Genomic DNA, 14649 nt, shown 5'->3' with positions numbered 1-14649 from the left:
GTTGGTGTAAAGTAGAACACTAAACCATGTTTTGTTGAGCAGTGTTGGCCTAGTGGTTTCAGCGTGCGACTCATACCTGAGGTCGCAGGTTTAATCCCCGGCTGTGCACCTATGGACTTTCTATGTGCGCATTTAACATTACTATTATTGCTTATGGATTTGACTTATACCAATTCAAAACATCGAAGTGACTTAGTCCTTATGAAAATAAAAATATACGTTTATTTTGGTACATAATATCATCAAGGTATCACTTATTCTCGGTCATATAAGGCCAAAGGGCCTTACGATCTAGATTCTAGAACTACGAAGACGTTGTTTCGCCCTATAATATTAACAAAATTACCATGAACAAGACCTGGCTGTATAGACTAGAGTCCTTAAGGAATAAATGAATATCATTATCATCATCCATTACTCAACATAAATTTCGAAAAATTTGCATAAATATTTGAATTATGTCAATACTTTTTCACTACTGGCTTTATTCTACATTTTTTCGAATATTGTGGATTCGAAACCTTAATTTAAATAGTTTATTTTTATTGAAGTAAGAGCTTACGTATTGACAGAATGAAACTTGAGTGTTTGACAGTTACAAAGCCCATAAACATTTGTATTGGATTTTATTCAGGATTACCACTGTCAAAACTATATTTGTGTTCTTTCTTTTTTTGTCTAATAAGAAGGTTTCATATATAGATAAAAGTATGCCCTATAGGGATTTCTTAAATAATTATTATATGTAATAATGTATTGGAAAGAAAGAAATAACTTTATTAGACACAAAATACATTAATGTTTCTATAAAGTAGAGTGCACTGGCCCCCACACTAGGATTCCCTGTGTTGTGGGCAGCCAGTCTCTTCCTTTTACATCTAAACGTTACTTAATTAATTAATTTTACTTAACAAATTTATACCTATACTATTTTTTTACGATAAGAATGTTTTCTGTATCAGTATAGGACAGCTTAACAAGATATTTTTTGAGTTTTTTAGTGAAAGTATGTAATGTGATTTTTGAAATCATAAAAAGAGTGATAATTTTATTTTTAATGAAGTGGTTAAAGATGAATGGGCCTCGGAAGGAGAAAAAGCGTTGAGCGAAAAAAGTGCGATTTTTAGGTTGCTTATATAAAGGTTTGCGTTTGGTTAGATTTGGTGTAGGGGGTGTTTGTTTCCAAAAAAGCCTGCATATTGCCATTAGATATAGTTGTCTCACAGTTAGGAGCCCTGTTTCGCTGTACAATTTTGAAGTTGAGTAGTGGAAAGCATCGAAGACAATGCCGCTCCACCCCATACCGATATGCAGTAAGATTATATCGACTGGCATAATGCAGTATACACTATCTTGGATGTATGTGGGTCAGAAGGTTTTCTAAGGCGTTTGAAAACATTTATAAGTTGGCGAACTCGTGAACATAGATAGTTTATTTGAGGGCTCCAACAAAGCCTTGAATCTATAATTAATCCCAGGTATTTGGTTGTTTTCGTGGGTTCCAGGAGAGGACAGTTACATTTGTTGCGAAGGTTCAGACATGAGTGTAATTTAATAGGGGGGATAGGGTTTGGTTTGCTGGATTTCGAAATGTGAAAACATAATATGTATTTGGTCTTAGACGTATTTAGAGATAGGAGATTATCTAAAAGCCATTGAGAGATTTGGCGAAGACCTAGATGAGCTAACCGTGAGGCTTGTTCCCAAGAGTGTGAGTAGAAGACTATAGCAGTATTATGTGTTCCGTTTGACGTCCGAGGTCCATTATGAGAGAGTACATCGCTTCCGTTTCCGCCCAAATCGCTAGTTACCGACCTTTTCCCACCACGTGACACCGCCGCCAGCGCCCAGCGTTTAAAACTGGAACTAACTTTTTTATCGCGCTAAAGCAAGCCGCCAGAATTCTTGTTCATTGTTGCGTCGTTTTTCGTCTAGCACAGTCGCTAGTGCAAACTTAAAAAACGAATCAGTATATTTAAAGTTATATCGACCTAAAATTTATTTTCAAAGTGAAAATACGTAAATCGGTGAACTCGGTTTTCACGTTATAATTACAAAATCGTTAAGAAAAGTTCTAAAATCGGTGAAAATTGGTTAAGTAAAGTGCTAAAATAGGTGAAAAATGGTTAATAAAAGTGCTAAAATCGGCGGTGTTGGCCACGCGGTCGAACGTGCCTAGCCCGCACTTTACAAAGCCTTCTCATAATGTCACGGAAGATTTTGTCTCTAACAAGCCGGGTTCTTCGCAAAGTTCGCAAAAGCACGAGTGAAGAGGATGAAGAACCGCCGCCAAAACAAAGACGAAATAACCACGTGCGCAGTAATTCACGTGATTCTTCTCCAGATTTGTTTTAAAGGTTTGAGTAATTGTCGCAGAAATTGGTGAGTCATCTTAATAATACTTTCTCCAATTATGCTGCGTTATCTGGCATGTTTAAAAAGTGCCTCAATCTATATATAATAATAATGCAAACCTAAACGACCCGTTTTTAAACCATGCGGCTTAACGCTTCTGATCTGAACTGTGTACGTTATATGATATACAAAAGAAATACGTTGCTTTTTCTGCTTTTACCGATTTCAAAATTAATAAAGACGTTTCCTAGAGGATTCTTTATAATTGTATATCATGGAACGGTTTATGGTTTACGGTTATTATGGAAAGTTTTGCGGTCTTATCGAGCACGTTTGTAGCTCAAAATGAGTTAGTAAATAAGGCGTTACGTAGCGTTTTAGAGTGGTATTCTCACTTGAACGTGACGCTTAATTCAATTCTATACATGATCAATTGTACGAATGTTTTGGTTAAAGTATAAAGTGTATAAAGTGAGTAACGGGCTCACGAGGTTTTACAAATTATTTGCGGCAAACGGGCCAAAGTCTTAGAATCTCGCTGTAAAACATTGCTAAAAAACCTAAAAATAATTTCCTCTCTTCGGTATACATGTTTAATCCGGAACTATTATCTACATATTTACATAAAGTTGGTGGTATTGACAAATTTGGCAGAATTTGCGGGTACCAACCTGAAACAATACGCGTTAAATCACCCGTACGTTCTGAATAGCCTATAGCTTCAACTTCTCAGGTCAGTCAAAAGCCCTTTCTTTGTAACCGATACAACTCAAAACAAGGACAAAAGAGTCACAACTTTGATGATCACGAAAGGAAGAAAAAAGGGGGGTGCAAAAATAACAGATTAAATAAATACAAGTATAAGTGACTCGATAGGCTTTTCGGATGGTTGTTTAAGGTACTATCACAAAAATTGGGCGAAATTAAAACCCTCTTCCAACCGCCATTAATACTGCCAACGCGGGAAATCCTAAAAAAGTTGCAAACACCTGTTTCAACTTCGATGTCGTTGGAAATCCATTTCATGATTCTAAACATAATAAATACTGGAGCCAGCCCTACTGACCCCGTTGTTCATATCTCCTCTTTTATAATAACAAAAAATTAAATAAATAAATAAATGCGATTTATTTTCAACCCAAAATCCTTATATTCATGAAACCAGAACCTTTTCATCTGTTTCATCACCACCAAATGCCAAATTTTCCTATAATAAAGCAATGGTGAAGGATCTCGGCCAAACCCAGTACCATGTACCGATTTTCCACGAACATCGTTTCTTTCTGTGTACCAGTTATGAGGGAAGGCTCCGTCAAATGACATGTTTTGGCCATAGCTCCGAAAATTTTTTGCGTCGGCGACAACTTGGACAGCCGAGCTATTACGCCGTCAAGGCTTACGAGTAATCGTTTTCTTGGATGATTACTTACTGGTCCACCAGGACAGAACAAGTCTGAACTCCCAGGTTCTCGTAGCCATGCCCTTTATCTTTAAGAACCTGGACTGGACCATAAATCTAGAGAAGTCGATATGCACTCCAATGAGGTCGATCGATTTTCCGGGTATCACGAGGGACACAATATCAAAAGCAAAGTCCTCACCTGCAGAGAAAGTAATCAAAATTCGTCAGTGCCAGTTAACACGCCTGTCAGCCGGCAAATTGGACCCTCAAGCAGGCCCAACGCCTCTTAGGGTATGCCAATTTTGCGACCTCCATCACCCACCGGGGGAGGTTGCATTGCCGAACGCTACAGCGATACAGGAATGATTTAAGGAGATCTCCTCTTTGCCCGAGTCCTTTTGCAGAGGAGGTGAATCAAGACATGGTATAGTGGATAACCTATCTCAATTTTGCGACCTTCATCACCCACCGGGGAAGGTTGCATTGTTAAACACTGCAACGATAAAGCAATTCATTAAGGAGACCTCCTCTTTGCCCGAGTCCTTTTGCAGAGGAGGTGAATCTAGACATGGTATAGTGGATAACCTATCTCAATTTTGCGACCTTCATCACCTACCGGGGAAGGTGGCATTGTTAAACACTGCAGCGACAAAGAAATTCATTAAGGAGACCTCCTCTTTGCCCGAGTCTTCTTGCAGTGGGGGTGAATCAAGACATGGTATGGTGGTTGCACAACCTCGGTCACAAGACCCCGATTCACTTAAAAACAAGGCATATGCATTACATTGTCACCGATGCCTCGGATCTACAAAAGGGATTGCAGGTCAACAACAAACCCCTGAAAGGTTCTTGGACACAGTCAGATGGAGTGGCATTGTAATCTGAGGGAGATGCACGCTCGTAGCAGCAATCTGTTTGACACACTCCGGGGTCTTAAAGAACTCGACGTTAATCCTGCAAAGCGACAGCAAAACTGTAGTTTAGTACATAAAAAACGAAGAAGGAACAAGGTCATAAATGCTGTTAAAATTGACAAAAGATCTTCTGGCACTGACGTACAGTTTGAATATTGTACTTATCCCTCACGACACTTGCCGGGAATGTACAACGTGGAAGCCAATTACCTCTCGCGCAATCGCAGGGGCGCCAAAGGGCATCTCTTAAAAGGGCAACCACGGACATATTCGAACCATATAGATCTTTTCGCTTCTGGAGAGGTTCATGTCGTAGCAAGTTATGTGTCGCTAAACTATTAGACTCGAACGCTTGCGACTCCTTCATTAAGCAAATACTGGAGATACGATCTAGTGTTGATATTTCCACCGCCAGCGATTCTACTTCGAGTGCTGCACCATTTCATCTTTCCTCTTAGGGAAATAATAGCATAATAATAGCACCCAGGTGGAGGAAGCATTTTTTGGCGCCCGGATTTGATAGCCCGAACACTTGCACCCTCGCTATCAGTACGGAATCTAAGCCAAACCCTGATATATACATACCGTAACTAGTTAACCTCCTCCTTAAGTGCAGAAATTACAATTGGAAACGTTTTTTGGCTAGGAATCTTTAACAGACAACTGGCTTGAGACGAAAAACTTCTTTCGTCGTGTTGAAGAACTTCAACAAGGAAAACATAAGCCCCTTTTTGGTATAAATGGGTAAATTAAATTATAACTATATATATAATTATATATAATTAAATATGAACTGAATATGTCGATTCCCGGCTCCTCCTGATGTAGTTAGATACTTAGCAAAACTATTTACCAAATAATCATCTGGCATATGGTTCAATTTGTGAGACTCTAAGCGATGTTAAGATTTCATCTAATAATAATTTATTAAAAACGTACATAGTAAAGCATTTCCTTTCCTCATATCGCTTACAGCTAAACCAATCACGCAGGAATTGCCAGTATGGGATGCACATCCATTATAATTTTATTGGCATCTCGGCGCAGAGTTCATGATTTGACTCTTGCGTGGCGACCTTCATCATTTTATTATTAGCCGTAATTCCATCACTTTGCATCTGGTTTTCGGTTATAAAACAGATACAGAAACGTATAGACAATCAAGTTGGACGTTTTTATCTTGCCCGAATAAGCATCTAAATCCGTCATTTGTCTTAGGACACTCATAACCGTCTCTAATAATAGGCGTGGCTCCTTGACAAATTTATTTATTACAAACAGAGATCCTGTAAGACAAGCTACCCCCGCAATTATTGGGAGCTAGGTTAAGAAAACCCTTTAGAATCGGGTATCAAATCATCGCCGCGTAGATTTGATTAGGTGTAGCTTCGCTAAAGTTTTTAGAAAGATTTCCCATAAATTAAATTATTGCTAAGGCAAAGTGGCGTCATGAAAGTTCATAAGAAATATTGTCGAAATCTAGAAAATAATAGTCGGAATGCTGAGACTCGATCGGAAAAGTCTCTTTCGCAGTAGGATTTTCGGCCGCTTAATGAATTAGCCAGGTTTTCTACTTCTATATAAACAATGAAAATTTATTTACCATATTTATTAAATGGTACTAAAGCTTAGGCTTTAATTAGATTGTATTGTTTATTTCATCATGATTCTATCGAAAATAAATAATTCAAATCACATTGTTGCGTTTTTTAGTTATATTATATAACCTTACAAGCCACCAGGAGATAACAAACACGTCTCTCATAATGGACCTCGGACGTCAAACGGAACACATAATATATAAATTTTACCTAAAAATAAAATTTGTATTATGTTTCCTGAGACGTCCGAGGTCCAAACGAGCTCTTCCTGGTTCTCTAATTATGAGACAAACAATGAACAAGAATTCTGGCGGCTTGCTTTAGCGCGATAAAAAAGTTAGTTCCAGTTTTAAACGCTGGGCGCTGGCGGCGGTGTCACGTGGTGGGAAAAGGTCGGTAACTAGCGATTTGGGCGGAAACGGAAGCGATGTACTCTCTCATAATGGACCTCGGACGTCTCAGGAAACATAATACAAATTTTATTTTTAGGTAAAATTTATATATTAATTGTTGTACACAGAGGTATCATAAGTCATTAGAAAAAACCTTAAAAGTATAGAATGTTCTAAAGCGATTAAAACTTTAATGTTAATGATATCATAATTTTGCGGTTTTCTTTTTGTCATTTAATAGAATCCTTTGTTGGTGAAACCTTAAATGATTACTCAAAACAATAAAAACATAGTTCTATCGAATATAAAAGGTCTCCCACCCTTTATATTCCTCTTTCACTAAAATGCACGTATTCGCGCGAAAAAGAATAGCAATTTTAACATTAATCATGAGTAAGAGGAAGGTTTCGCTAGAAGCAGGGGGTAGGCAGTCGTAGTGTAGCTTCGAACAGTAGTCTCGTAATCATCATCATGATTTAACGTTTATTAAAGGAGTGCTTGAAGATTCGAAACGAACCAGTTCAAATGCGTCCATACTTCGAAAAAACAATATTACGATGTGTGAGGTAATGCAATTCTATAATTTTCCTGTAATTTACGCAGCTTTGGCTCTTTTTGTCATATATTTAACCAACCAATTTCTTACTGCCTTGTATAAACTGTATCCCTCTCTCTATTAAATTATAATTTAACATATAATTCATAATGTACAAGATAATGCAGTATTCCTTCTATAATTTTATTGCTGTAACATCTGAAGATATTCCCTTTAATCATTTTAACAAAATATTAAGTCATTATTTAGGAAATACTAATTTATTTTAGTTCCCTCGCACAAACTTTGAGAAACGCAGGCCAGCGCGGGTCTGTAGACTTAATAGACAGTGGAGTTACCTGTTACCACAGAGCACTCATTTGAGTCTACATTTTTAACGAAAGTTGGTTTCATTATAAGGAATGCACTCTATGGTTGGTTTTCCGCCACATGTCCGCCATATCTCATAACTGCAACAATTTCTCTTAATATTGACGTTAATTTATTATTTCGTAATAGATAGGGTTGTTGTGAAATAGTGTGTTCTTAATTTAATTAATTTTTAGTTTACTTTTAATACGGTGAGTAAATATAAAGTGAATTCTATTGTAAGAGGAGTTTTAATCGAAAATGTTTAAGCCGCGATGTGTCCCACAATGTGTCAGTTTCGTTTTAATTTGTTATTAGAGAACCATGTACTATAGAGAAATAATTTTTGTTTAAATATTTATATTTTAAAACTTGACTAGTAATTTCGTGTTTACTATAAGTTATAACATATAGATTATTTCTGTTTAGACCCTGGCTTCAAGAAGAAGGAATGGAGTCGCCGAGAAAATTTAACGACTGTTACTTTTATTACTATTCTACATGTACTAAGGTAATTTTTTAGTCTACATTTAATATAATTTCAATAGTTAGTTTAGTTTTTTGCATCGATTAAATTTCTGATAAACATAGTAACATTATACCATGCGTGCGATTTACGAACATAAAATAGCTATAAACCACATCCAATTAATTTTCAGATCGGTTTTTCACTTTCATTCGATTATCAGTTTTTAATTTAATCCTTTTATTGTAATCTTATCTAGTTTTCTTTTCTTTTATGAGTAATAATAGGTTGCATAATTTTGAACAACTAGGTATATGTAGTATAGAGGCAAGTGAGTAAATTAATTTGAATGTTTGGAATCAGGGTGACAACTGTGTGTTTCGTCATGAACCATCGGCTCTTGGTTGTGAGACAATGTGCACAGCATGGCAACAGGGAAAATGTCTGGACAAACATTGTAAACTAAGACACATGGAATTGAGGGTAAGTTTTTGGTTACTTTATAACTTTTTCTTTGTTTTATTTTTCATGCACATGGACTGAACTTGCAATCTTAATGTTATAGAAAAATCGCAAGCAAATACCATGTTACTGGGAAAACCAACCTGGTGGTTGTCGTAAGAAGCACTGCCCATTCATGCACAAGAATCCAGATGCTCGCACTGATGGCATAGCTCCAAGCCAGCCTGGCCCTATTCCTACAGTAAGTTATCTACAAGTTTTCAGCACTAAGTCACTACTAGAATTAAAACTAATTTTCACTTTAATAGCCACATTCTGTTGCTGTCTTTGAATACCTTTTGGATTTCTGGCTTATGAAACTAATTTTATTTTTTTAGCATTTATTTATTTCTTGATATTTATTTATATATATATACAATTGTTGTAATATGTAATTTTAATTATAAAAGTTAATGTAATGAATATTTCATACATACATAGTTATTTAATACATAATTATTTATTATTATTATTAGAATAATTATTTAAGTTCAGTTTTATTTTAATAAGGCTTAATACTAAACACTATTATATAATTTTCAGAGCCCCTCTACAAGCAGCATTCCAGAGGCAAGTGCTGAACAGGCCATCACTGGAGTACCTACTCCTAACGTGCCACCTCCAGCTTCGGTTCCACTGTTGTGGCCACAGCGACAGGGTAAGACATTTCCTCTATGACTTTCTGTTGTTTCTAATTGGATTTGTTTAACAAATCTATCTATTTCTTACCGTTAATAGTTTTATTTTAGTTGACCAACTTTTCCAACCAATGGGGATTTTTCCTCTGAGTTCCGTTGCTAGTCATAAAGTCAGCTATATGATTTGCTTTTGCATGAAGAAGTAAGCACTATAGTACCAATTAATGACTGAAAGTTATGTAATTGGTGTAAGGGATAAGACTAATTTCAATAATAGCTTAACTATTTTTTTTACTTTTAACAATCTCTGCTTTAATATCTAAATATAATATTTTCATTACATAATCATTTAAACAAAACTCTGTTTATTGTTATGGAGAAATATTTATTTATCTATGTTTCAGCTTTATAGTATTATTATGATACAAATATTAATGTAATTAAGTAATACTGTTGTGAACTAATTATAATTAGTGAATGATGAGTATTGTGCATTTTACCAATGCACTTAAATTAAAAAATACTTTAAGTAATATAATTTTATCATACCTTTGCCAAAATTTATTTGTTTATTTAATTTGATTCAAACAAATGACAAACAGGATCACTGTTTGTCATTTGTTTTGAATTGTAGAAAATCTGTAACAGTTTATTTCTCCTCAGTGCTGGACTCTGCCATCTTGGGAGTGCTACCGGCATCTCCCGAACTGCTGGGTGGGCGACGAGTAGTGGCCCATGGGCACCCTCACGCTCACGCACACCCCCACGCCCACGCCCACGCAGTGGCCCACGCCCCACACGAAGCCTACGCCCCGTTACCCGTCGATCCACTCGTCGTTAACTTCGAGGAAGGTATGCGGCTCTATTGAAACCCCTGAGACTTGGACAATTTGCGATTCACACACTTTTATTTTCGCCATTGAAATACTTTATTTATGACTTTGTATGAGTTTAGTTGGTTTATGGAATTACTTTATGCTTTCATTCATGCAGCCTCCTTTCTATACATTTGAATGAATTGTCATGAATCACATAGCTTTCATTATATGTAATTTATAAGTAAAAAATATTGCTTGAAGTTAAAATGTGATGAGAAATCCAAAAGGTTAAGTGGGAAATTAAATTAAGAGAACAAAGTAGAGATTCAGAGACGAGCCATAAAAAAGGTGACCTAATGAGGTAAAAACATATAAAACTATTATCATCTCTAATCTTAATTCTTTTCTGAATAGTAATGAACTTATAATAATTATTAGTTTTATAGTTTTCTTCAAATACCTTAACAGTAACTTCAAGTAAGTAATCCGTACTGTAAAAAGCTATTCCATGGATTCCAACTAAATCTTTTACATGGCATAATATTGCTATAACATAATTTTTTAGCATAATAAATATATAAGCGTAAAGCAAATTGTCCAAGGCTTGACGTAAGGAGACGGTTATTATTTACATATTATATTAGATTGTGCTTCGATAGTCAGATGAGGTGAATGTATTGACTTGTGGCCACAAATATATAAAATATTTTAAACTTTGATGTGACTCATAAAAGTTACCCATACTGACTATTACTAGACGCCGATAAGTTAGGCGGTTAAAATGGGTTAAGATAATGTAAAATTCGCTCACTAATATATAATCTGTGGCGTAGGCAACAGATAGAATTAACGCTTGGAATGTCAAATGTCAAAATAGTCACGATTTTGCGCCAAGTGTTTAGAGTTCATTTATTTAAACGATTTATTTACACTTTTATAGATTTATAAACGAACGTGTGCAAAGATATATCATATATCTATAAAGTACTATATTATGGCAATTTTTCATTTTTCAAGTAAATTATAAGCGTTCGGAATACCGATTTAAAGTTTTCACATGTAAAGACTTTATTTTTAAAATGCGACGCTAGTTGGCCGCTATTAAGAGCAATTCATTGTTAAGATTTTGGCATAATATACGTAACTTTACGTAGAGTTTAAATACAGTTTTCTAGAGTTTGGATTCAGAAATTTGAGGTTTCAGATATTCGATACTATCGGATCTGATTCTTAATAATGTCCAGACTTTCTATTATACATGAATAGGCTCGTCTTAAGTCGTAGTTGACTTTATTGAGCCAAGCGAGTTTTGTCTTTTGGATTGGCAGTTTGTTTTAAACCAAGTTGTTCATTTACTCTGCCTTATTTATTTAGGCCCAGCGGAGCGTTTGTTGCTAGATTTTATTTAAATTTTCCTTTAATATTAAACTATTTAAATTATATTAGCTCTCTCGAGTCCGACCGATAATACAATTAATTCGCTAGGTCGGTATTTTTGTATGTGCAATAATTTAGAGAGTGTAGTCTCGTTCATATCTTAGCTAATTATATCTATTAGAGGAATATATTAACTCGCTTTTTTTCTAGTTTTAAATGTAACACGCATATATTTCAAATGCATTTATGTGTGGGTTCATTTGAAATGTATTACCATCTTAGACGTCGATGTAATCTTTGTCTAATAAAGTACATAGTATGGAAATAAAAATATATATACACGATACTATAACTCATTAATATAGGTGAAATGAAAAATGAAAAAAAAAATGCTTGATGCGTTTAATTAGGGGAGTTGAGGGTCGCGTCTTATAAAAGTTTATATTTCGCACTGAGCGTTTATAAGTAGATAGGCGGATAGAGGTCACAGCGCTGCATTGCAGTGCAATATATTCTAAGTCCGATCGGACTACTTTGTGAATTAATGTTTGTACTACTGTGACTACTATTACGAAATTAAATTTGTGCTTAAGAAAATGTATTACCGAGTATAGGATAGATTAGCATTGGGCGCTCGCTCGGCAACCGTTCTAAAGCACCTTAGTCTGATTAGCTCATTAATTGTTTCAATATGTGTTTTGTTTTGCACTGACAGAAAAGTTCCTATATCAGTTCGAAACAGAATGGTTGTAACAAATGGAAAAAAAAATCGTTAGGGTCCACGGTACGCCTAGTCATTTTATTTATCTAATTATTTTAAACATATTTAAAGGGAATAAAAATAGTTTTAATCGGTGGAGGTTAGAATTAGGAGTGATTAAAAAAAATAGGATTCAAATTGTGTCTTTTGAGGTTGTAATATTTGTTTTTTTACTTTAGGATTGTTTCTTGTTTAGAAGCCTAAGGATAAAATTATATCTGCAAGTGTAAGTTAATATGTTTTAAGCCAACCGGATTATTTTTATAAATAGGTCTAAATAAGAACCTCTCCTAAGCGAAGTAAATAATTTGAGTACAAAATGAAAATTTATTTTTAACGCGAGAGATGAAATTTAGTTTCGCTTGTACCTGTTTAGTTTTATGTCATACAGGTTTTAAAATTACGAAAACTGTGACTAAGGCAAAGAGAAATAGGATTTTAATATTAATTGCCAGTTATGTACCCACGTACATTTTTTCTTTTATTTTGAGTCTATTAGGCGTTCTTTATCGGAAATTCAAAGGGTAAGACTGCTTTTTACTATAGAAAAAATAATTTCGATACTTTTAAATTGTGTATCGACTTTACAGAAATACTAAAGGAAAGTTTTCATTTTTATTGTATCATAGATTTAAGATTTTGTAACGAGATTCGTTAAGAGTTTTTAAAATGTACTTTACGCAGACGTATTATTATGTATTATTGCAGTCAATATTATTGATATGTTTGCACGGTGATGGCTCTTCTAGTATCTCAGAGATAGTCTGCTTCAGTTGTTTGTAAAATATCTTGGTAAAGTAGTTTTGCGACACTAACGATATTCAGACTCATCCAGTACTCGATTACGCCTTGTTCACCTAGTACAAGATGATTCTTAGAAGATTTTCTTTTGTTATACTAATTGGGCAACTAGGGCACTTCGCTTCCAACGCCCAGGGGTTCCAAGTTTCTTGTTTAATTCTTATGGAATCGTTGTTATTTTAATATTAGCGTTACAATTGTAAGAGTTTCTCTAATTTTAGTAAGGCGTGTAAGCACTTTGATTTAACTAACAAATATCCGAGGATGTACTCTGGCTTTGTTTTACTGATATTGTGTTATTTATCAACGAGCAAATAAATACGTTTCGTATTATGGTTTTTGTAATTATTTTTGACCGTCCAACCCTAAGTCAGTTTCAGATGCGAATAGGAACACACCAAGTTACCGCGGTCGTTTCAAATTTAATTACTAAAATCATTTTACGCTTTAAGAGCGTCTTCTCACGATCGCTTGGTGTGTTCTTACAGAATCGGACAACGAGAGTGCGCCGTCCTCCACTCCGACTAAGGCGGACGTCGCGGAGGCAGACGACCCTGCCAAAATAGCGAGGACTAAGTCGCAGGAGCTCTTGCTCCTCGAAAAGATTCAAGCCGAATCCGCGGCTTACTACAATTACGACGCCCTAGACATTACAAACGAGCGTAAAAAAGTACGAGCCAATTTGTCTACGAAATACGATAAAATCTCCCTCGACGAAATCGCAGGTAAACAAACCGCCGGCGACTTGCGGACCTCCCTAGACTTCAAAGTTTTGTCACTAGACGAAATAAGAGCGAAGAAGAAAGTGTCAGACACAGTGATACAGCCGACACCAATCACGCTCACATTAAATAGGAAGAGGAAACTCTCTTCACACGAAGCAATTACCACAGCAGGTAATAAAATCATTAAATTAGTTAGAAACAATTCCATAGTTTATAAGAAACTAGATAAAAGTGCACCTACGCAACCAAGTCAGACCCAGAAAACCGAGGTCAAAAAAGCAGAAGTGGTCAGCCGAAAAAGGACATTATCAGAACAGAGTGACATGTCTGTGATGCAAGCTGATGAATTGGTAGATAATTGTTATGAATTTAAAAGAATCAAGATTGCCCAACAAACTTCTAAGCCACGTCTCATTAGAAGTAGAAGTTCTAATAAATCTACTAGTGAAAGTAAAGATATTGATGAGTCTAGCAAATGTGAAGACTCTGATTCGGAGGTCCAAATTGTAAGTGTTGATTTGTCTGATGATAAGACATGTGATAGCGACATAATAGACCTTGAATCGACGAATATTGGTGAACCCGTGGATGTGGTGGACTTGTGCGATGAACCTGAAGATAATGAAATAACTGTAGCGGATTTGGAGTTAGACTTTGTTAAAAATGTACCAGATGTGGTCGCCAGTTGCCAGAAAAGTGCTAATAAAGATAACGATAAAGACATTTTAAATGATATCGACGCAATACTCAACGAAAATTTATGATGTATATCATATGTGATAGTAGTAGGTTTTATTGTTGACTGAAGTTCAAATGAGAATTATTAGAATTACTAATACTTTTAGTTCATATAATGATAGCAATATCACACTATTGTGTATAAACCAAAAATAATAGGTATTATTTTAGGTTAAAATTATTCTTCAAGATCAATTCTTCTGTTTTTGTATATTAATAATTACATCGTAATTTTTTGTAAATATGTTTATGGTAAT

At 35.3% G+C, this 14649-nt stretch overlaps 1 protein-coding gene across 1 annotated transcript; it reads left to right on the top strand.

The window, feature by feature from the left end:
* Positions 1-7625: 7625 nt before the first annotated feature.
* On the top strand, positions 7626-14554 carry LOC111002928. Its single transcript, XM_022273220.2, has 7 exons — positions 7626-7780; positions 7998-8079; positions 8398-8517; positions 8600-8737; positions 9079-9193; positions 9837-10025; positions 13418-14554. Exons 2-7 carry the CDS (start codon positions 8020-8022, stop codon positions 14416-14418), a joined length of 1623 nt encoding a protein of 540 aa, XP_022128912.1. The 5' UTR covers positions 7626-7780; positions 7998-8019; the 3' UTR covers positions 14419-14554.
* The last annotated feature ends 95 nt before the right edge of the window (positions 14555-14649 follow it).

This window comes from Pieris rapae, chromosome 6 (assembly GCF_905147795.1).
Source record: "Pieris rapae chromosome 6, ilPieRapa1.1, whole genome shotgun sequence".
NCBI classification, from domain to species: Eukaryota; Metazoa; Arthropoda; class Insecta; order Lepidoptera; family Pieridae; genus Pieris; species Pieris rapae.
The sequence above is the reverse complement of the archived record's forward strand: the minus strand, read 5'-3'. Positions and strand labels throughout refer to the sequence as shown.

What these genes read in the sequence shown, in the direction of transcription:
- LOC111002928 (XM_022273220.2), top strand. Translation starts at nt 8,020, where the DNA reads ATGGAGTCGCCGAGAAAATTTAACGACTGTTACTTTTATTACTATTCT. An exon ending in GTTGTGGCCACAGCGACAGG is followed by an intron (nt 9,194 to 9,836) that starts GTAAGACATTTC and finishes ATTTCTCCTCAG; the next exon opens with TGCTGGACTCTGCCATCTTG. An exon ending in CGTCGTTAACTTCGAGGAAG is followed by an intron (nt 10,026 to 13,417) that starts GTATGCGGCTCT and finishes GTGTTCTTACAG; the next exon opens with AATCGGACAACGAGAGTGCG.